This window comes from Phalaenopsis equestris, unplaced genomic scaffold (assembly GCF_001263595.1).
Source record: "Phalaenopsis equestris unplaced genomic scaffold, ASM126359v1 Scaffold000268, whole genome shotgun sequence".
Lineage (NCBI taxonomy): Eukaryota > Viridiplantae > Streptophyta > Magnoliopsida > Asparagales > Orchidaceae > Phalaenopsis > Phalaenopsis equestris.
Genome location: NW_018164710.1, coordinates 62,206 through 84,215, shown reverse-complemented (window position 1 = coordinate 84,215; position 22,010 = coordinate 62,206). Strand labels below are relative to the sequence as shown.

Below are 22,010 nucleotides of genomic sequence, written 5' to 3'. Positions count from 1 at the left end.
CGGTTCAGAAGCTAACCGGTCAGATAGCGGCTCTCAGTAGGTTCTTCTCAAGGTCGGGCAACAAGTGCGCGGCATTCTTCAAAACCCTCAGAAAAGCCGAGAGTTTGAGATGGATATGTGAATGTAAACAAACTTTCCAAAGCCTAAAAGATTCCTTAACTTTACCACCGCTCCTCCAAAGTCCAAAGCCAAATGAAGAACTCTCATTATACTATGTAGTGGGAGCTGAGGCGATCAGCTCTATGCTGGTCAGGGAGGAATCGGGAAGGCAATTCCCAGTTTACTACACCATCCAAGTTCTCCGAGAGGCGGAGTTTAGATATTCAATTATGAAAAAACTAGCAATTGCTTTATTTATGTCGACCTGCAGGTTGCGACCCTACTTCCAAATGCATCCCGGCCAAGTGATTTCAGATTATCTGTTGAAGTCGGTGCTTGCCCGATCAAAGCATTCCGGCCCGCTACTCTAGTGGGGAATCGAGCTGAGTAAGTTCGATATCACTTATGTTCCTCAGACGGCTATTAAAGCACAGACTGTCGCAGATTTCCTGATAGACTTCTTGAAGCATGAAAGGCCGGATGAAAAATTTCAAAGCGACCGATAAGACTGGCTCGTGTACGTGGACGGCGCCTCAAAGAACCAGAGCAGCACTAGGGCTTGCTTTAAGTAGTCCTGCAGGAGAACACTTGTACCATTCAATAGTCATTCAGTTTGAAGTGACAAACAATCAAACAAAATACGAGGCTTTGATTGTCGGTCTGCGTCTAGCCTACGAGTGGGTGCACGAATCCTCATTGTAAAATCGAACACACAACTTGTAGTAAATCAAATAACGTGAAGTTTGAAGCCAGAGATGACACAATGATAAAGTATCTTAACAAGGCCACGACGAAAATCTAAAAAATTGGTGCAGCTCTGATTCGAGCGCGTCAGTAGAAAAGGAAACCAAGTGGCGGACATGTCCAGATGTGTTCACCGGGGAACAGGACACCGCAAGTACTAAACTGGCCAATAATCAAAGAACTCGAGGCAATGGCGATAGAAGGCGAAGAGACAAATACAATAGGTACTTAGAAATGGGAGACGTTGCGGAAGAGGTCACATACCCCATGAGAATTAAAAATCAAAGCCGTCGAACATTTACTAATAGAGGGAACACTCTTCTGAAAATCAACTTTGATATACCTGAGATGCGTAAAAGAAATTGAAGCGGAAGACATTCTCCGAAATGTTTACACTGGAGAATGTGAGAGCCACTCAGAAAGAAAGACGTTTGCTCTCTGAGTCCAGTGGCAGGGGTACTTCTGGCTAACATTGTTGAAGGACTGAAGCATTCTCCAAGAGGTGTGAACAATGCCTGAAGTATGATCTACTATAGCATCAACCGGCACGCAAACGGCAACCGATCACCAGCCCGGGGCCTTTCGCTGTCTGGGTCTGGATATTCTGGGATCATTCCTACCATCCAGAGGACAACGGCAATTCCTCCTGGTGGCAGTAGACTACCTTTCGAAGTAGATCGAGGCCAAAGCCCTTGCCCAGATTTCTGTGGACATCGTCCAAAACTTCATCTAAACCGACTTGATCTATCGCTACAGCCTGTCGTTGGTGATCATTGTGGATAATGGGACGTAGTTCATGGACATAAGGTGCAAAATTTTTGCCAAAATCAAGGAATATGCCTCAAATTTAGCTCAATCCATCACCCACGGATCAATGGTCAGGTCGAAGCGGCCAATAAAATTATCCTCAATCTGTTGAGAAAGAAAAGAGAAGCAAAGGGAAGTTGGGCAGAAATCCTTCAGTCCGTCTAGTGGGCCATCTACAGGACTCCATTAACTGCGACCGGTCAAACACAGTTCATGATTTCACATGGAATGAAAGTAATGTTGTTGGTACAGTATAACCATGCAGCCAAAGAGTCCTCGCAGATATGACATTCAATGAAGAAAGTCCACTGGAATGGTTGGAAGCAAAAAATGAGGGTGTCATGCTCGCGCTAGATGTTGTGGAAGAAGTCCTAGCACAGTCGGCCCTACGACAGAAAGAAGTCAAGAGGAGAGTTGCCCGGTACTACATCCGACACGTCTGGGAAAAAGATTTCTCTCCCGGAGATCTTGTACTGAAGAAGGTTGACCCTGCAGCACAAGGGTAGGCGGTTGGAAAGCTAGACCAAACGTGAAGCTAACCCTACATCATTCACCGACAAGCGTGACCCAGAGCATACAAGCTAAAAACCCACACAGGGAATGAAGTACCCTAGACCTGGACTTGGAACTGCCTCAAAAAATTTTTCCCATGAATTTACTTTCGTACTCTATACTAACATCCTTAAATGAAAAATATTTTCACTTTTCGTTTGCAATTTCCCCAATACTTTAACAAAAATATGTGTAAAATTAATGAAGGCCTCATTAATCGAAGGCACAAAACTTTCCGGTTAGAAACATGCTCAGGGAACTAGAAAAATCAAAAAATCAACAATACATTTACCTAACGCTCAAGGGATGGGAGAACGGCAGGCCGCGGCGTCAAAACCGCCCAATCTTGCCAGAAATTTGAAGACAACCAGTCGTGGAGCCAAGACAGCCTGACTGAGAACAACTAGAAAACTGGCAGGTCATGGAACCAAGATTGTCTAGCCTTGCCTAAAGTTTGAAAACAGCTAGTCGTGCAGCCAATACCGCCCGACTAAGCACGCCTAGAAGACTGGCAAGCCGCAAGCCAAGAACACCAGGCCTTGCCCGAAGTTTGAAAGCACGACTAGAAGACTGGCAGGTCGTGGCGCCAAGTTCCCCTGGCCTTGCCCGAAGTTTGAAGACAGCCAGCCATGGCGCCACGACTAGAAGACTAGCAAGTCGAGGGGCCAAGATTGCTCGGTCTTGCCGGAAGTTTGAAGACAACCAACTGCGGCATCAAAATCGTTAGACTGAGCGCGACTAGAATGGCAAGCCACGACGCCAAAATTGTCTGACCTTGCATTAAGCTTGAAGACAGTTTGTTGTGTTGTCAAGGCCACCCGACTAAGCGTAAATAGAAGACCGGCAGACAGCAGCGCCATGGCCGCTCGACCTTGCCCGAAGTTTGAAAACAGCCAGTCATGGCACCAAGACCATCAGGATGAGCACGAATAGAAGATTGGCAAGCCGTAGCATAAAGATCGCCCAGCATTTCCCAAAAAATGAAGACGATCAACCATGGCGCCAAGACCGCCCTGCTGAACACGAACAAAAGGCTGGCAGGCCGCAGCGTCAACATCGCTCGGCCTAGTAGTGGCACCAGGATCGCCCGGCTAAGCAAGAAAAGAAGATTGGCAGACCACTGCAAGCCACAACGCCAAGATCACATGGCCTTACCCAATAACAAAAACAGTCAGCTATGACACCAAAATTGCCCGAGCAGACACAAAATGAAATAGTGGCAAGCTGCAACGTTGTGATCGTCCGGCCTAGTTTAACGAGAAAAACTGCAACTGAAGGACAGGGTATCTGGTACAGAGAGAAATTAAAAAGAAACCGGCTATTGCGTTAAGTTTGCATCTTGTCCAAATCATTCATTCACATACATATGAGATCCTTCGTCTAGAGACGAATAGCCCGTGAAAGCGAAGAGAGTAAATTAGACAAAAAAGAATAGGAAACAAGAAAATTTTCAATTCATTCCTTCAAAATATCTACAAAGTTTACCTTCTAATACATGAGTGCCTCCAGCATGGTCGGACGTTGCTGACATTTTTTAAAACAAAAAAAAATAAACGAAGTATATACAAAAAACCTAGGTGGCCGCATGTCCACCATCACTCCCCACTTCATCTCTATTAGCGTCAAACGCCCATCATCTTTGTCATCATAATTGACGAAAAGCGTGGCAAGCTGGTCCATGTCTGTCCACTTGTGCTTCACTAGTCCACCATTTACAAAGCACTCTGCTGCAATAGCCAGGCCAACTTGGATCTGCTCCGACAACCTCACCATGTGATCTCCTCTAGAGATCATCCCGAACATTTTATCCTCCAGATCCTTATTTTCTGTTGTCAACACAACGATTGTTTGCTCGTATTCAAAGGCCTTTGCCTCCCACGCCTGTATAGAATCCTTCAGTTTCTTCCACAGGTGAAGAAGCTCCACATCGACTTTTCTCTTGCTCTTTGCCACCTAGGCCATCATCTGGCTGGCGGCTTTCCTCTTCGTCTCTTCATGAACTAGGGCCTTCACCTGGTCATGAGAAACGGACAGAGCCAGTGTTGCATCGGTCGAAGGTCTCACACAAATCGGTGTAACTCATGCCTGCCAGCACAGAGTTGAGGTTGTCGGACCGCATCACCTCCGTCGAGAAGCTGGAAAGGTCTGGCACCTCCCTAGGGGAAAATCGGTGAACCAGTCCCTCTGAGTGTCCATTATCAGGAATCGGCCACCCGAACTCCCAAAAAAGTTGCTCTCCCTAGCCATCCATTCCATCCACCCAAGGAACGCCCATTTCTCCTTAGACAAAGGGGGAGGCGGCGATGAATCTTCATCAACAAGCATCTTCCCTTTCTGATCCCGATCAGCCCGCCCCAAGAGATCGACTTTGGAACCTTCATCGCTTCCTAAAATGGATATTACCTACAGAGGAGACACTCGTTGCGTGGCAACCCTTTCTTGAGGGTCGAGGTAGGAGACACCTAACCACCCCTTCCTCTCGGGTTGTCTAGCTAGAGGAGCCTCTCCCCCGGAGTTCAACTCCTGGGACTCGGAATACACGGATGAAGTCTCCCAGAATGCATTGAAAGTCCTTACACTCGCTCAAACAGGTCAATAATAAATATATATATATGAAAATATAAGGAAAAAAAAGAGAAAGGGTCTTCCTTCCTGTTAAATTTACTCAGAGACTTTCATAATTGCAAAGCGGCGTACTGTTCCCCATAAGCTTCTTTGTCTTAGGTTTAGTCTTATAAACCTTCAATGACGTCGCCGCCTCCATCCTCTTCTTCTCCCTGGCGTCGGATTCCTCCCATAGAGTCTCGGTCATGTCGTCGAAAGTCTCAGGCCATAAGACCCGATTCACAACATCTTGTTCAATAAATTAGAGCACTGACAGCTCGCGCCCCTTGATCATTTCAGCAAAAGCTTGGACATGTTCAGGCAAAAGTTTCAACTTCTTCACCTCCTTAGCAATGGGTCATACGGCTATCCCCCAGCCTCTCCGATGTGAAGCGACCGCGAACTTTGACCGCTAGCCCTTAAGTTTGCTCTCAGACCACGTCACCCGAAGCTTGAGACCAAAAGAGAAGACAGTGTAGCCATCTCGGTCCACCTTGAACCCAAAGAAGTATGAAAAGAACTTTATTGACCATGGTATTGCTACCTGCCGGAAGAATATGACAAAGGTCATGGCTATCGCGACCGAGTTCAGTGTCATCTACAAAGGGATGACACCGTAGTTGTTAAAGATGAACCTCATCTCACTAAAATAGCAACCTCAGGCCGTATCGGAATTGATCGATGTACACAACAAGGCAGTTGCCAAAATTGCTCGCCGACTTTCACCCTCCACGGCCAGCCGAAGGAAGATGTCTGACCCAAAGACAAACAACTTGGCCAAACCTGTTATCCAACTTTCTGACAGAACTGACACGACCCCAAGCAAGGTCGAACCAAAAAGTCCCAAGTGCTTGGGAGCCATGAGCGATAAAAGAAAGAAGCAAGAACCGCACAGAGGTGGAATAAGTCATCATAAAGAAGTAATAATCTAACTCGCAGACTTATAATGTGTAACAGAAGTTGACACAACGTAAGGGCAAAAGGATACTTTCATTACATCAAAGCGCGGGAAAAGAGTTAAATCAAGCACACACACCGATGAACTGAAAATTAAACAAATATATATATATATATATCAACAAAATAAAAAATGGTTACATATTTTTCACTGATCACAACCACTCGGCAAACAAGAAAATTCATTCGTTTACAAGTACTTAGCCGGAAAGAAAAAACTCTACAAAACTATCAGTTATAGCCTCAGTCAGGACATACCCCAGCTGAGACAACTGCTTAAACATTAACTCACCTCATATCCTAACATTGTCTACGCCGTTCATTTCAGCATACAACCAGGAGACCGAAACCTCCTCCCGGACGACGGCCAACTCGGCCTTGAGTGACGTCAACTCTTCCTGAAGAGCAACCTCACGAGCACGAACTAGAGCTAAATCTTCCTCCAACAGCCCTAGCCGCACATCCTAAAGCTGAAGATCGATTTCTTGAGACTGTGGAACCTCGACCCTATGAAGACGAAGCTCAGTCGAGCCAAACGGTTCAGGCGAGCTAGTCGTTCCCGCCAAATCAACCGTCGGACACACTAATCCATCTCCAAGCGGCCCTTCAAAACGCCTGGAGCCCTCGACAAACCCCAAATTCACCAAGGAGCTTCACCTTCGTACCCTCACCTAAAGAGGGGCCCATCATTGGATCCAAATCAAAGGTGGTGAAGAAGCAACCTCCCTCCCCTTCCTCCTGCTCCATTTACAGAAGAGAAGAGACCGGTAGAGGAGCATCCGCCGAGCGAAAGTCTGGGGCTTCCCCTTGACCATCAGTAGCCAGAACCTCCGGAGGTATAAATGTAAAGGCGGGTCCTTGATCGCCCCCTACCTTCAACTAAGGTGAAATAAAAGATGGATCGTTTGTTCCGTCTGATCATTCTCAAGGCGAACCTTGCCCAACGTGTGGTGTTTCGTCATGGGAAAACTCCCCTCCGTACACAAAGAACTCGCCGCGTGGAGGTCATTATTTAAGTCTGATGACCCTATTTCAACCACAGGCTCAGAGGTCTTGACCTCAAGTGCAACACGCTTACCAGGTCGCTCGCCTTTAGAGATCTTCTTGGCCCTCTTCTTCATGGCCTTAAAAACCAAAGCACCAAACTCCTATCTAACGAAATTAGGAAGTTAACCGCCCTCCATACTCAGCACCACTAAGAAGATGAAAAACCAACCCGAAGGAATGCCTGAAAGACAAGCCCCACATCTCATATTATTTATTTAGAATAGTCTTAGCATAGAAATCAAGAATTAGTTAATTATTATGCTATAAATAGTAATGAATACCACAAATTTGTTCAAAAAATCTATTTTTTTTTTGTTTTTATCACAATTGTCATTTTCAAGAAACAAGAAAATCAAGGAACTTTAATATATACATCAAAAATGTGATAGCTCGAATCTCAAAGATATCTCAAGGCCAACATAAGAGGTGATGTGGCATTGTGGGACCCACCAAGGATGACCCGAGACCGCACGCTTATCCGGCCAGCTCTTGTGTACGGTGAGGACGGCATTTCCATGACGGAATAAGAACAGATTATCTCCCAAAGAATCAAGTTGATCGGACTCACGTGGGCGAGCCGAGCGCCCTCTACCCTGGCCAGGCCAGGTGAGCAGGACAAACCATCTAATTCCAGAGCAGTTGGCATTGATCCTCAGCAAGTAGTTGCTCAGCTTGACAGGTCGGCCACCCAGCCCCTTTCAGTAGGACGTCCGTGGGCCTCGGGCCAAATTTATGTACAGAATAAAAAACCTCTACCGTACCTACGTATACTACGTATATACTATGCAATTGTACATCCTCCATTCCTATGAATAGGGGTACATTTCATTAATAAAGGTTACGCAATGTTATAATTCATAACTGCTCTCTGCTCTCTGCTCTCTCTTCCTTTCTAACGTGCTATATTCTTTGGGCGTGCCTCCCAGGCAGATTGGGATTCAACAATAATATTTCAATTAATCATAATTAATAATTTATTAACATAATTAAATAAAAAATTCTATCTAGTCAATTTAAATAAAATATAGATTTTTCAATTTACTAATATTAATCAATAATCATGATTAAATGATGATAAATTTTAATTACACTATTTAAATTGTAATTAAATAATAAAATACTTTAGTTAAATATTTATTACAGATTTAAAAATCTGATTAAATGTCAAATGCTAGCTACTTTTACCCAAAACATTTGTCCTCGTCCTTCTACAGTCTGTTGAAACCCTTATCTTCCTCCACCTCATCGATGTGACAATGGTGGGTAGTGTCTGAAACTGTCATCTTCCTTTTCTTCATCCCCACCCAAAACATTTGAGACAAAAGAAGCAAGGAAGTCGCAATGGACACTGCAGGCAAAATCATCTACTAGTATTTATCCGTCTCTCATTCTTCGTGTGTTTCTATTCTCTAAAGCCACTGAACTTTCAGAATTTGTATGCGGGATTAATGCCAAAACAAAATTAAAATAGTATTCAAGCTGTCCATTTAGACAGTATAGCATATCTAGACTAAATTCAATGTAATTACAACTTAAATCTGACCACCAAACAGCCTCGAAGAAACTATAAACGGATCGAATGGTTCAACTACAAAGAAAAGTGGCATTTCCCAACCAGAAGTTTTGAGTAGAAAGAGGCTACAACTTGCGTCTTGAGAACAGCAATAGACACCAGTTAATCCCCCCGCTATCACAACTATAACGAGATGCAGTTCTAAACTAGACTCAAAGGTCGCTTCTTCGTCCTGTGTTATTTAGAGAGTTAACCTCTTGCTAACTAGGCGGCAGACGTAGAATGCTCTGACTGGTATTTTCAATTAAGTGTACCAAGTACACACTAAAATGGTAGATTTCAATGTTTAAAACAGCTGGTTGAGATACATTATTATACTAATATGAAAGTTAATTAATTCCTAAACTATACCTATGATGATACCAAAATCATTTCGGCTTAGGAAAAATATGACAAGTCAACGGAGATTTTTTATTTGCTTAGTAACACTTTAAACAAGCCAATACTAAGCATAAAAATCATCCTGAACAGCATTTTGCATCCATCATCATCGCCATAATTATTATCCTTATCCCACTATGAAGGGTAGGCTTCATAAATGCACTCCTTTGGAAGATTAGCCCCTACTCCTTCATAATCCTTCGGTACTAATTTTGCATCCAGAATCCTAAAGAGCATAAAAATGATTTCAACCTAAACAACTGAACTTTTTCTACTGAAAAAGAATCAACTCAACCAATATACCATTTTAGAGATCCCTACTATTCAATCTTTTTTTTTTTATTGTGCATGTCTTGGATCAACTTCTAAGCTTCTGCTATTAGATTAAAAATAAAGTTGTCATGTCGCAAATAATATTGCTAAGCAGATCAACTATCATGGTTGACTTCTTGAAAGGTGATTTTCAGTGCATGCCTGCCAGCTAAATACAAGCATTGACCTGGACGTTAGAAACCAGAGATAGAGAATGTCAGCCAAGTATTATCATCCATAATGATGATATAAAACTAAAGCAAAACATCTCACAAAACTGGAGCAAAACCCTCAACATGATCATCCATAAAAACTAAAATAATAAGTCAAAAAAAAGATACAGAAAATGAACACAATGTATCATCTGAAACAATAATAAGAACTACAGAAATAAGTCAACACACACCTCTGGAGCAAAACCCTCAATATGATTTTTCTCCTTTTGAAGAACATTCTCCGTTACAAATAGAGGAAAGTATGCATTTTTTACATTCATTTTCTTTATTTCTGCGTCAAAGAATGCCTGCACGAAAATAAAATTAATCAACAAAACATGGTGGTTCATGCAGTGAACAGAGATAAAGCAAAAATATAAATCAAGAGCGTCCAAGAAAATACATAGTGAATAATATCATAAATATTTTTAGTAACTGAACCATGCAAGTCTTAAGCAAAGAGAGAACGAATTGCAGCTTTATTACATAAGCATGAGTACATTGGCAACTACAAAATTTCTCATGCTTAAAACATTGAATAGGCTATTTCCGTATAAATTAACACTGGCCATCAAATTCTTTGTGAACATCACTATTGAGCAAATTAAATGAACTTCCTCACTAATGAACATGGGAAAAGATTGAAAAGTGTATCGAAAATAACTAGCTCAGATCAATGGCCAAATACCAGGTGGCATGGCCATTTGGCCCCACTTTTTTGAAAGCATAAACTGAATTTCAAGACTAAAATAAGGCCAAGAGTAAGGGAATTGTCGATCCACATAGTGCTTGATGATAACGAAACACCAGCTTTGTTTATACTGAATACAGCATGCTTATTTATATATAAAAAACAAAAACATTCATACTCAAATATAAAGATTATTTAAACTTACTATTCACCTAAAAGAAACACTAGAGGCTGCTTCACCATAGTCCATGTCAACAATTATTAAGTAGCATCAGAAAGTATTAGTATTATTAAAAATGTTGTTGGAATCAAGCTTGTTCTCCGATATCAGACAAATATTATTATTACAATTAGTATTAGAATTTAGAATTACTAGTAGTAGCATTTGTATTTGTATTAGTTTTGTATTTCTCATCAACATTTATGGCTTCTTTAATAATTGTAATGGTCGATCCCGAACCCGATTGAAAAAAAATAGACTGACGTCAATCATAAAACTCACAAGTGATAACAAACTAATGAAATGAATTATAATTTGAATTTCACTAGTGCCATGACATTTTGAGAAGCGGCTTGGCATGGACTAAACTGACTCTGGTGAGTAGCCAAGGACATCACCCTTAAGTGGCGCACCATAAATTAATCCAATTGTCATGAAAAGTGTGCAAGAGTGGACTAGGACATCAACAATAAGTAGTGCAACATAAGGGTTGACCAGGTTTAAATCTAATATTATATTTCCTACATGAAATTAGATCACTTTTAATGAAAGGATGGGAATTTGCAAAACTGATAACTAGAAGAATAATAACTATAGCTTGTCCAAGAAAAAGAAACTAAATGAACGGTAGATATATCCAAAGGCATCAACAAATTATAATTTATTTTAGATTGGAAAGGTTAAAAATAAAATTGTAGTTGAAATAATAGTGGATAAAAAATTAAGAGAAAAAATTGCTGAAGTGAACAGGATTAGGAATAGAGTAGTTTCTATTAAGATAACTATCAATAAAGATATTAAGAATGTGGTTATTGGTTGTGCACCTTAAGTTGGATAAAATAATATTAAAAAAATAAACTGTGGAAAGAAATATTAATTAATATATCAAAAAACAGAAGTTTATTTATTAGACACAATTTAAATGGACAAATAAGTTCCAATACAATAGGATATGAGAGGACTCGTGGCTATAGAATAGATGATAGAAATATAATATGTGCCACAATGTTTGATTTCTCATAGGCTAAGAGCTTGCAATAGTGGACAAATACTATAGCAAATGAAAAGAATACCAATTCACCTACAAAGGTGGAGAAATCATACTTAGAAAAGTCTATCTTCAAAGACTATATGGTGATTTCAATAAAAAATCTGCCCTCGATATATATACTTGTTAATAATAAAACGACGGAATTCAAAATATAAAAAATTATAAATCCATTAGTATATACAATTAAAGAAGGCAAGTTGGAGTTATTTAATTGAGCCAACCTTAATGTAAGATAAAATGACTAGTTTGATTAAGATGATTGTTATAAATATATTAGGAAAATAGATCACAGACTAATGAGAAAACTTGATGGTAGAGTGAAATGACACAAGATTATTAAAACACGTGAAAAACAAAATATGATTTTAAGAAGTGGTAAAAATAAAATGTTATTGATTATTTAAATGGATAAAACAAAGGCTACTACTTTTAATAATTCTTACAATAAGATTGATACTAAGGAATAACGTTGTATGTGAGCTAGAGCACTCAATGAAAAACTTGATATTCATTCATAAAGGCTTGTTTGTGTTTGCAGATTAAGATAACTGAAGCGTATCAAACAAAAAATTTTAAAGCTTGTCATTTACAAGCTTGGTGTCCCATTAATTCATTTATGTTCATGAATGTATCCATTTATTGTTTAACAAGTAACTAAATAAAAATTCAATAAAATGCTCATTTAATGATGACCTAGCAATTTCATAACCTATTTCATATTATTATATCAAGTGTTGTATTTTTTATGGACAAAAAGAAATATTTATATCACTATAATATATGAAAATATTAAGCAAATAGATAGATGGATAAATTAAAAACCTAATTTTATTTGTTATTAATATTTAATAATAGAATTATTACACAAATACTATATGGATGGATCAAAAATCTAATTTCTTTTTCTAATTTACATTTAATAATAAAATATTAAACAAAAAACTAGATGGGCCGATAACATATCAATTTTTGTTATTCGCAAGTAGAACTGTAAGAAAAACAATGCATGTGATTAATAACATGAATTCGGCTCAATTAATATTTGTTCAATCTTGTTCAAATCATTAAACAAGTTTGGATACTCAAAGGTAAAATGAATAAAACTTAAGCATGGTACAAGAAGTTTATTAATGTTCAGAAACTAGCTTGTTTATTGTTCAACGAGTAAATTGTTAAGGGTTTGACATAAAGCTTGATGATGACTCATATATTACTTAATTAAATTTTAATACAAATTATACAAGTACTTTTTAAAAGTAATATATTTACATTTAATTAATAATAAGGATATTTTCTGATTCTCATTGTTAATTTTGCGTTTAATTTATACTTTTGACTTCACATTCAGTCACGCAAGGTCACCAACCAAAGTGGGTATGCTAAGGTTGAGCTCACATGAGCATGTACAGACATAAGTGAGCCCAAAAGTCCATCTACAGTTGACATGTTGGCAAACGATTTATAAACATGCAGTCTTATGCCCTAAAGGGCATAAGACCTGACAGAAGTTAGGACCAACAAGAGCTTCAAATTCTACAGCTCTTAACATTTTACTTCAACTTGACAATGTATATTGAGCTATGTGCTATCCTCACCTTAAAACTAACACGATATTTATCGCTAAGAACTTGAGCTAGACTTTTAAGCCACTCATATTATCTTTTAATTGATGTAAAGGGTTTGATACTCATTCAAAAATTGCTTAATTGTTTATTTAATTAAATTTTTAAATCATTTGTTAATAACTTTATATGAAAAATTGTGTATTTATTTTTATTTTTTGCTTGTTTATTAACTCGTTAAAACACTCTTTCAATTAATATAAATATATCAAGTTAAGGTCAAGTACAATTATTTAAAAAATTAAGCAAGACAAGTATGAACATTCAGATGAAAGCTCGACTTGAGCTCGAGTCAAACATGAAAAACTCATAATACGACCAAGCCAAATCTAATCCATGAAATACTCGGCTTAACTTGGCTCAATTATAGCCTTAATTACAGCATTCCGTGCTTGATAACATGACATGGTACTCACACATGTTAGGAATTCCATCTCGTCAAAGTCTCCTAGTGCAATCTCATTGATTCAACTGTAGCAAGAGGCTCAACTAGGACAGATGATTCAAACATTCTATTAAAATCTATAGCACAAAAAAATGAAACCCTCCTAATCTCTAGTTTTCCAACTCACCACATCTTGCTTTCCTCCCTATGAATACGCAATTATAAGCTTCCTCCACCTTGATCACACAAACACCTCTTCCATGTGAGTCATTTTTCTTAAACATTGAGCGTTCAATTCTATACTCCTAAGTCATTCATTATTATACTTCAAGTCATTTATTGTTGTAAATTGAGACGTTCTTTGTTCTAAATCTCACAGGCATACAATCATCATTTCATTAAATTAGTATTTACATCTTCAATTATTTCATCTTTAACCTTTGAATTATAGGATTCTTTAACTTCTATATCCATTAACCACTTCAATTAACCAATATGTGCGCTTCAAGGAAAAAAAAATGTTTGAACATTGTGTTGCAGTTTGCACATTAGCAAACTTGTTTTGCTTAAGACAAATTGACCAATAAAGGAAAAAAAAAAACCTTCTTGGAAGAGGACCCTTTACCTTGTTAATAGTATTATCAACACACTAAAGGTGTTCCCTTGATTAAAATGTATAACCCAAAAATTTAAGGCAGTGAGATAATGGCTTGCCTTACATGAACCTAGGGTGCAAACACTTAAAATAAACAAACAATAAAGCCACAAAACAATTGACTAAAATAAATTTTGTTCTAATGAAATAATCAATAATCATAAAAAAATCTGAGAAGAGGATACTAGAATACAACTGTTGAAAATAAGACGGTAATTCTAAGAAAAACTAAGATAAAACAAAGCCATTGCAAGTTTTCCTGCATCTTGTAACCTTTTGCCATGGAATAGACTACAAAAATGTAGCCGGCAGTGATGCTGAAACTCCGAAAAACCACACTTGTAGAAATAATTAAATATGATAACCAAAACCATGAACTAGAATAAACAACTAAAGCACATACTTGCATGGTTTCCCAGATCACCATTGTCCATGGTCGTAAAATGTAACAACCAGAGATGTCATAGTATTCAATCATTTCACCGTTAACAACCACCTGACCAGCCAGAAAATGTTAATATGCCAAAAGTCTTAAAAATTTTCTATGGCAAACTATAAAAAAATTCTCAATCCTGCTTTACCTCAGAGTACCATTCTCCAAAAGATTCATTCTTTTTATAGGCTAGACCCAATCCAGTTTCTTTCTTTACTTCTTTCTTCCTAGCTATAAAAAAAAATCATTTTTAAAGAAAACCTATAGGCTTTGTGCTACTTAAAACACAAGGAATATTAATACAGACCATTCTTTGAGCTGGTACTTGCATTTGCAGTAGCCATGCCCTCAATGACTAGTAACCGGTTGCAAATTTTCTGAAATCAATGAGCATATTTATGAAGTAAAATAAGCATAACAAATAAAAGAGATTACAATCTCAAAAAATATTTATTATTCTCCCATCTTCCCTTGAATAAGAATGCTGAATAAAATGGTAAAGGATCCAAAGATCCAAAAAGCAATTGAACTGGAAAAAATTGATGGGAAAAAAATAAAGTTTATTGTTCCGAAAAAGTCTGAGCTATCATACAAGGAAATAATTGAAAGTAATCAAGAAGCTACTAACTTTAAGAAAAAGAGATATGAAACTAAATAGAAAATAGTTGCTAATGAGAATAACCTATGTATGCAAGATAATTACATGATCAAAGCACAGAAAAAAATTGCAAAGTTCATAAGTTCGACTACAGGTATCTCTAGTAATATACACAGTACTCCTAACATCTCAAGTTGCTAAACAAATTTAGAAAAGTAGCCTTAAGGGCTTGTTTAGCTACAAATATGATTTAACTCAAGTAGGAATTTGTAAATCCTGTAATCTAGATTTAGTATCCCAAGATGATTATAATCAGAAAATTATTTGACATGATAACTAGGAAGATTTACATGCGTACCACTCAATTATTTTGTATTTACATATCTAACACCTAATCTTCAACATTTACATAAATACCGTCATTCCTATGCACGAAAAGGTCTATGTCATTTTTCTTTCAAAGTTAAAATGATAATTAAAGTTTAGGTGTAAGATATGTAAATGCATAAGAATAGGGTCGTATGTAGCTATGAGTTTCAGGATTTAAGATATATGAGAAGAAGAAATATTTATATATTTTAAATCCCATGAATGGTGGGATTAACAATTAATGAATTTAAACAATTATGGGGTTGAAATGGGATTTAACAAAATAGTAATATTGAAAAGTCCCCAGAATACTGTTTGGCAGAATTTACGCTTAATCTTCCTTAAATCCTTCTTCAAATTAGATGATAAGCCTGCAACCAACTACATGCAAGCATTTCTGCAGCAGTGCCGATCAAAAACATCATTTGGTTAGACGAAGATTAATGGATTTATTTTAAGTTATTAAGATTTAGTAAATCCAATAAATCCGGATTTACTAAATCCTGAATGAAGAACCGTCTGGCAACCAAATCCTCTAAATCCCGCGAATCAATTAAAACTTTTTGGGAAGTTCTACGTATATCCACAGCGATCACAATCGCTCTGGCTGTAAATCCCGTAAATTCACCGATTCGTGGGATTTAGTACGGCCGAAATCCGCAAAATCCGGATTTATCAATCCGCGCTCCAAAATGACCGTCTGGCAAGATTTAGCTTAAATCTCGCTTTAAATCCGTTACCAGACAGCCCCTCAGAGGCGATCACAAGACATGAAAGAGAAAGACAACATTACAAGCGACAGTGTGCATACCTTACTCCCCTCAGTACTCCCTCTTCCACAGGATAGGAAGGAACAAGAGTTCAAAGTCACATTATAAATCCTGGAAAGCAATCCCCGACCTGAAAACCGTGACAGTTAAATCGATTCAGAAACCATTCAAACAGCAGAAAACGTGGAGGTTGGGTCAACGCAAAAGTCATTGTTATTTCCTTAATGAAAATAATAAAAAAGGAACGAGAGAGGTCAAGTTGCTAGTCGTGGATACATCGTGCAATGGCCAGAGTGTGCAAAACCAGTCGAGCCCCCAAAACCCTAGTTTCCCGGTCAGTGTACTTTTCTGGCAACTATAGCTCCGCAAGCAATGCACAACCAAAATGCCCGCCTTTCACCTCCAGAAGAGCTTAACGGACTGCTGATTGATGTGCTAATGACGGCTATCAAACCAGCATCGCCATTGCTGAGGTAGCTCGAGGGTTGGAGCGAGCGACGGTGAAATTTGAAGTTCAGCACAAAAAACCTAGAAAATAATAAGGAACTTGCATACCTACCACACAATTACTTGCATACGTACCACATAATTTCTATGAATTTTCATTTAACTTCTAAACTTTTTTTTAATATCACTTTATCTAAATTTGTAAAACTTTTAAATATCAATAAAAGTAAAATATTTTATGTGTATAAAAAACTATTTCATATATATGTAAATAACCCAAATAATAATGAGAATTTACTAATCAAAAGGAAAAAAATAAAAAAATATATTTATCTCACAAATGATATAAAAATTTTCATACATATAAATATTTATTGGATTTAGTAACATTTATGAGCTGTCTTGAAATGAATTTTGCTCCGGATTTAAGCAGGATATACGCTAAATCTTGTCAGGCGATCATTTTGGACAAAATGAAGCAGCGGATTTATAAATCTGGATTTGTGAATTTTGTCCCCTCTTATAATATCAAATTCAAATTTTCACTTATACAAGAGAATAATTTGATATTTTGCCCCTTCTACATTATCAATTTTATCACTGCTAAAATATTACTTTCACTTCGTTGTCGTAGTCCCTCCCACATTGGGTCTTGTGGGGCTGTTTGCATCCCCACCCTTGATGATTAACTTATTTAAATTAAAATGCATCTTTTCTAGATATAAATGAATATATAGGAATTTTATGGTGTGCATGTAAATCCCCTTAACAATATATGGGATATTAAAAATTTATTTTTATATTTATTAGTTTGATTAGAGGTGCATATAATAACATTATTAATAGATTTAAAATTAATAAAAAGATATTTTAAATATTAGTATTAATTTAAAAAGATTAAATTTTAAGAACTCGTGCTGTATTGAAATCTTCTATTTATAAAAAACTTCAATATGAAGTTTAACTATATTTATTTTTGGGGCATTTACACACATGCCACACAATTTTATTTATTTTCATTTAATTATAATTTAAATATAAAATTATAATTTAAATATAAAATTTTAGGATTTAGACATGTAAATACATAACAATTGTGTGTTATGAATGAAATTTTCTCTTATTTATACAAACTTTAGAATATGTTAAAGTCCCCAATTCCAAATTGATCTTTTGTCTTATATTTTTTCATGATAGAACAGGTTTATTAATTTCTAATATTTCCCTGAAATTATTTATTTTTTTAAAGATTAGAGGAAGAACTAATCTTAATTTGATTATTTTTATTGATTAATTAAGAAGGAATGCAATAATTAGAAGAGTGCACAATACATTGTTATATTGTATATATTTAATGAATGTGTGCTGACATTGTTATTAATGATAATTTTTAACTAAAAATTATTTTATTTTTTTTATTGAATAAACAAAATATTTAATATTGTTTAGTGTGCTCTTGATGGAGGGATGTGGTGGGCTTAGAGGTGAAAGATGAAGGGGAATAATTTTATTTAATTTGAAGGGATCTGCAAGAGTTTATTGAAAATTGTTGAAAGCTGATTGATATTAGAAATATCTTTTTTTTATGTGTGAAGGAGAGCGTTGACCTCACTTTTTGGTCACCCTTATACTCAATCTCTCATCCGGATATATGACATCCCTCTTTGTGTCACCAAATGACTTATTTGAGCTCAAATAAGTTATGACTTGAACCTCACTTGAACTAAATTTTGAGTTAATCATAAGTTAATTAAAATGCACCTAAAGATAATTAAAGTCAACAAAACTAAAATAAAACCAAACATAATTAAATTTCAGCAAAAGTAATTTGAGCTAAAAAAACACTAAATTTGATTAATCAAAACTCGTTAAAAGCTTTCACTCAAAATCTACCAAATTTTTACTCTCTAAAAGTGGTACCCTCACTTTTACTTGAAATATTTTTAAATATGACCAACTTCTTGACCAAAATGAGCACTCGTCCCCCCATGGGAAGATATTCCATGTTGGCAATCTTTCTCATCAAGAAACAAGCCAAAATACCTTGATATGCTAGTCATAGCCGGCGTAGCCATGTCACCATCTAGCATGGCTACACCACACGTCGACATAATCACATAAAAAGTGGTGTGGCTATGCAAAGGCCCCTCCGACGACAAAATCATGCCTCGATGTGGCGTAATCATGACACCCCATGATAAGGGGCGGGATAATTATGCCACTGGGCGAAGTGATAATGCCACCTTCAATCCAACTCCCTCTCAATTTTAAGTGCCAACGACTCCCGCCTTTGGCCACCTCCGTCTCTACATTTTATTTTAACCCCTCACACGCCTCTAGACAAAAGGATCTGTTACTCACTTCCTCATCTTGACTTACTCTACCAATTTATTGTTCTCGGTCAGTTTGCTTCCTCTCTTGTTGTGTTCTTCAACCTCTTTATTTCACCATAAGTTTCTTAACTTCTCCCTACCTCAAAATATATTCTTCTACTTATACTAATTCTTCTTCATACTTCTTCTTCTACTTCACTCCTACTCTTTCTACTCTCTCTTCCTGCATTTCTTCCTACTCAATATTATTCCTCTTCTTCTACTTTTTTTTCCATTTTTTCATTTCCATTCTACATTTTCTTCTTCCTCCCCTGATTAATACACTATTTCTTCTTCCTACTTCTTCTTCTACTTCTCTTATATTCCTTTTTTCCACTCTTCTTCTTCTCTTTTTTTTCACTCTACATTGTCACAACCCAACTAGACCCTTATCATGGGTCAGCTGAGGTGCGATAGAGCCAGACAAATCAGCGCAGACTAAATTCTCAAAAACACTTATCTTGACTTGAAGAATCATGACCCAGAGGGTGATGAACTAGTTTAACTAAGCTACCTCAAACACAAGTGATACATTGTATTTCATAAATCATATATGTACATACTCATAAAGCATGAAAAAACATAAACTCAAAACCTAAAAAATATACAGAGTTGTTAAACCAAACAAGAATAAAATAGGTACTCAAATGTTGTTTAAGCTCCTAAAAATATACAATGTAAAGCTACAAATCATGTCTAGCTACTCGCTCTAGTGCTCGTTGCCCTTACCTGGAAGGCAATAAAGTAGAGTGAGCAACAACGAGCTCAAAGCAATAATTAAGGCCAAAATAATATTTATAAAGAAAATGCAAATAACATGCATGCTCAAATGAAACTATACATGTTTACACACACAAGTCATAATATGCTAGCATAATGAAGAACATTAAAAGAGAGCAAGTAGTGTAGAAATTAAGACTGTTGTATAAACATTTCGTAAGCATAAAATCATAAATATAATAAAAAAACATGTCATAAATTGTCTATCATATGTAATTATAGCAATATCATTTTATAGAAGTCTTTTCATAGCAATATCACTTGTAAATATATGAGCCTCAACTTTTTTTATGACATGTTATCTCTGCCCCAAATGTCATATAAACTATCGATAAAAATTGTCCCTCAGCCCCAATATAGCATATATCAATGATCCTCATAATATCAACGATTTTCTACCTTCAGTCATCGCCAGATCAAAATGGTTTCAGAGTTTTTTCGCTGCTTGAATAGTAGGAGTCAAAAATATCACATCCTTGCATAGCATATTTGCAAGCACTATTATAATAGTCTACCCATAATATTACTCATGATATTTCTTAGCATAATGCCTTTAGCATACATTCATAGACATTTCATATATCACAGACATGAATCATAACAAATGAATACATGCACGCAATTATTTCATAGGCATAATCTTATGAGTCATGACATTGTAGCATCTCTTGCCTTATAAGTAAAATCAATTGACATTTATATATTCCAAGCAAATATTCATCTACAACATGCAAGAATTCTAAATGCTTTAATGTCAAATACATGATCACATAAAACCTACTAAAAGTTATTTTTCTTAAATTAGCTGTCGGCACTATTTTTGGTGTGGAGTTTGCCCGTAAGAAGCTGTCGGTCATCGGAATTGAAATCTTGTTGTCCGCTTTGGAAGGACGTTGAAAAAGTTGGGTTTTGAAAAAGATGAAGTCAAACTGACCCCATAATTTTCATAGTTTAGATGAAAGAGCAATTTACCTCAAATCCTGTATCCATCCCGCAGGATGAACACAAGAATTGAGGGTGAGGCTCGATCAAATAAACTAAAGAAAGTTATGACATTCGTTTGGTCTGCGAAACCAATGTATTGGCCGACAAGTTCCCCTATTTAATATAAGGAATTAAATAGGGTTTATATTATGCTAGGTTCGGGAAAAGCTTCCTATAAGGGCAAGCCCCTATAGTTAATTACATTAGTTAATTATTAATTACATCTTAGGTAACAAAAGTTACTTAAGAATACTCTCGATAAAATCAAGAAAAAAAAATATATCTTCAAAGAGTTCAATTGGTAAGGATATTTCAAAGATATTGGACTAAGAAGTGTGAAGGGGATTGGTTCAAATTGGGGATTGGTTCAAATGGTTCAAATTTGGAACATTTATTTTGGAGTCCAAAGGAGGAAATATTAGAAGATGTTACGGATCCGAAGGAGAACTTCGGTGACTTCCCAAGCTATCCTATTATTTGGTTTCAATTTAGAAGAAATCATTTAGATGTTTCATCCTACAATTTTTTATTTATTAGGATTTACATTTGTGTGAAACAATCAGCAACAACCTCGGAGTCCTAAGGCGAGTTAGGGCTTAGATTGTACAACAGGATTGTACAAATGCCTAAAAGATATGTTTGAGGATTTATGTTGCACTAGGCAAACAACCTCAAATTCCTATGGCTTTGTTGTTTTAAAGCTAAGGAACGATGTACTGTTATAAATCCTCTTACTGTAGAAGATGGCCAAGCTGCTCACCATGTAAGCTCCAAGCTCCTCATTGTAGCAGAGTTCAAGTTTTCTAGGTCATTTGGTTATAATGTCAAATCAGATGACCCTATGGTTAAAGTTCTTTAAATTTTATTATGGGCATATTAAAGTGGATTAAAGCGACACCGGTCAAGATCCCACGGTTCCGTCGTCCCGGCACCACTATTTTCTATTGGAATCACTTAGTCCAAATGAATTTACTAAACTCAACTTAATGAGTTCCATAATTTCATTTAGACCCTGGAAAACCTCGTTAGCAATCGTAGGTCACCTCCTTCGAGGGTTGCCGATCTTCCAATTTTAATTTAGTTGAAGTTGTATTTTTTGTGATGTTTGTGATTAAATTTTGAGTTGTCTTATATTTTGAAATGTTATGAGGTATTTTTGTTTGAAATTCTGTTTTTTGGTTTTGGTTTTGGTTTTGTTAAGCATAAAAGAAAAGCAGTAGAAAAGTACAAGAAAGACTGTAAAACGTTGTAAATTGTAAAAGTATACCTGACGAGTCTTCTCGTTCCACCACCTGAAACTCAAAATGTATGTCAGAGCATTTATGTATATAGAGCTGGAAAA

General features: G+C 36.7%; 1 protein-coding gene across 2 annotated transcripts in view; it reads right to left on the bottom strand.

The window, feature by feature from the left end:
- LOC110024703 (proline--tRNA ligase, cytoplasmic) overlaps window positions 1-16,646 on the bottom strand; it is a 55,714-nt gene extending 39,068 nt beyond the window's left edge. Inside the window, exons 1-6 of one of the 2 annotated variants that reach the window (XM_020724815.1) lie at window positions 16,362-16,646; window positions 16,127-16,215; window positions 14,656-14,725; window positions 14,497-14,579; window positions 14,319-14,411; window positions 9,483-9,599 (exon numbers count right to left, since the gene is read on the bottom strand). In XM_020724815.1, the coding sequence (XP_020580474.1) occupies window positions 9,483-9,599; window positions 14,319-14,411; window positions 14,497-14,579; window positions 14,656-14,692 (330 nt within the window). In that variant the 5' untranslated portion in view covers window positions 14,693-14,725; window positions 16,127-16,215; window positions 16,362-16,646. Of the gene's footprint in view, window positions 1-9,482; window positions 9,600-14,318; window positions 14,412-14,496; window positions 14,580-14,655; window positions 14,726-16,126; window positions 16,216-16,361 lie in introns of those variants that run through there. The other variant, XM_020724816.1, reaches the window with a different exon arrangement.
- Window positions 16,647-22,010: the final 5,364 nt, after the last annotated feature.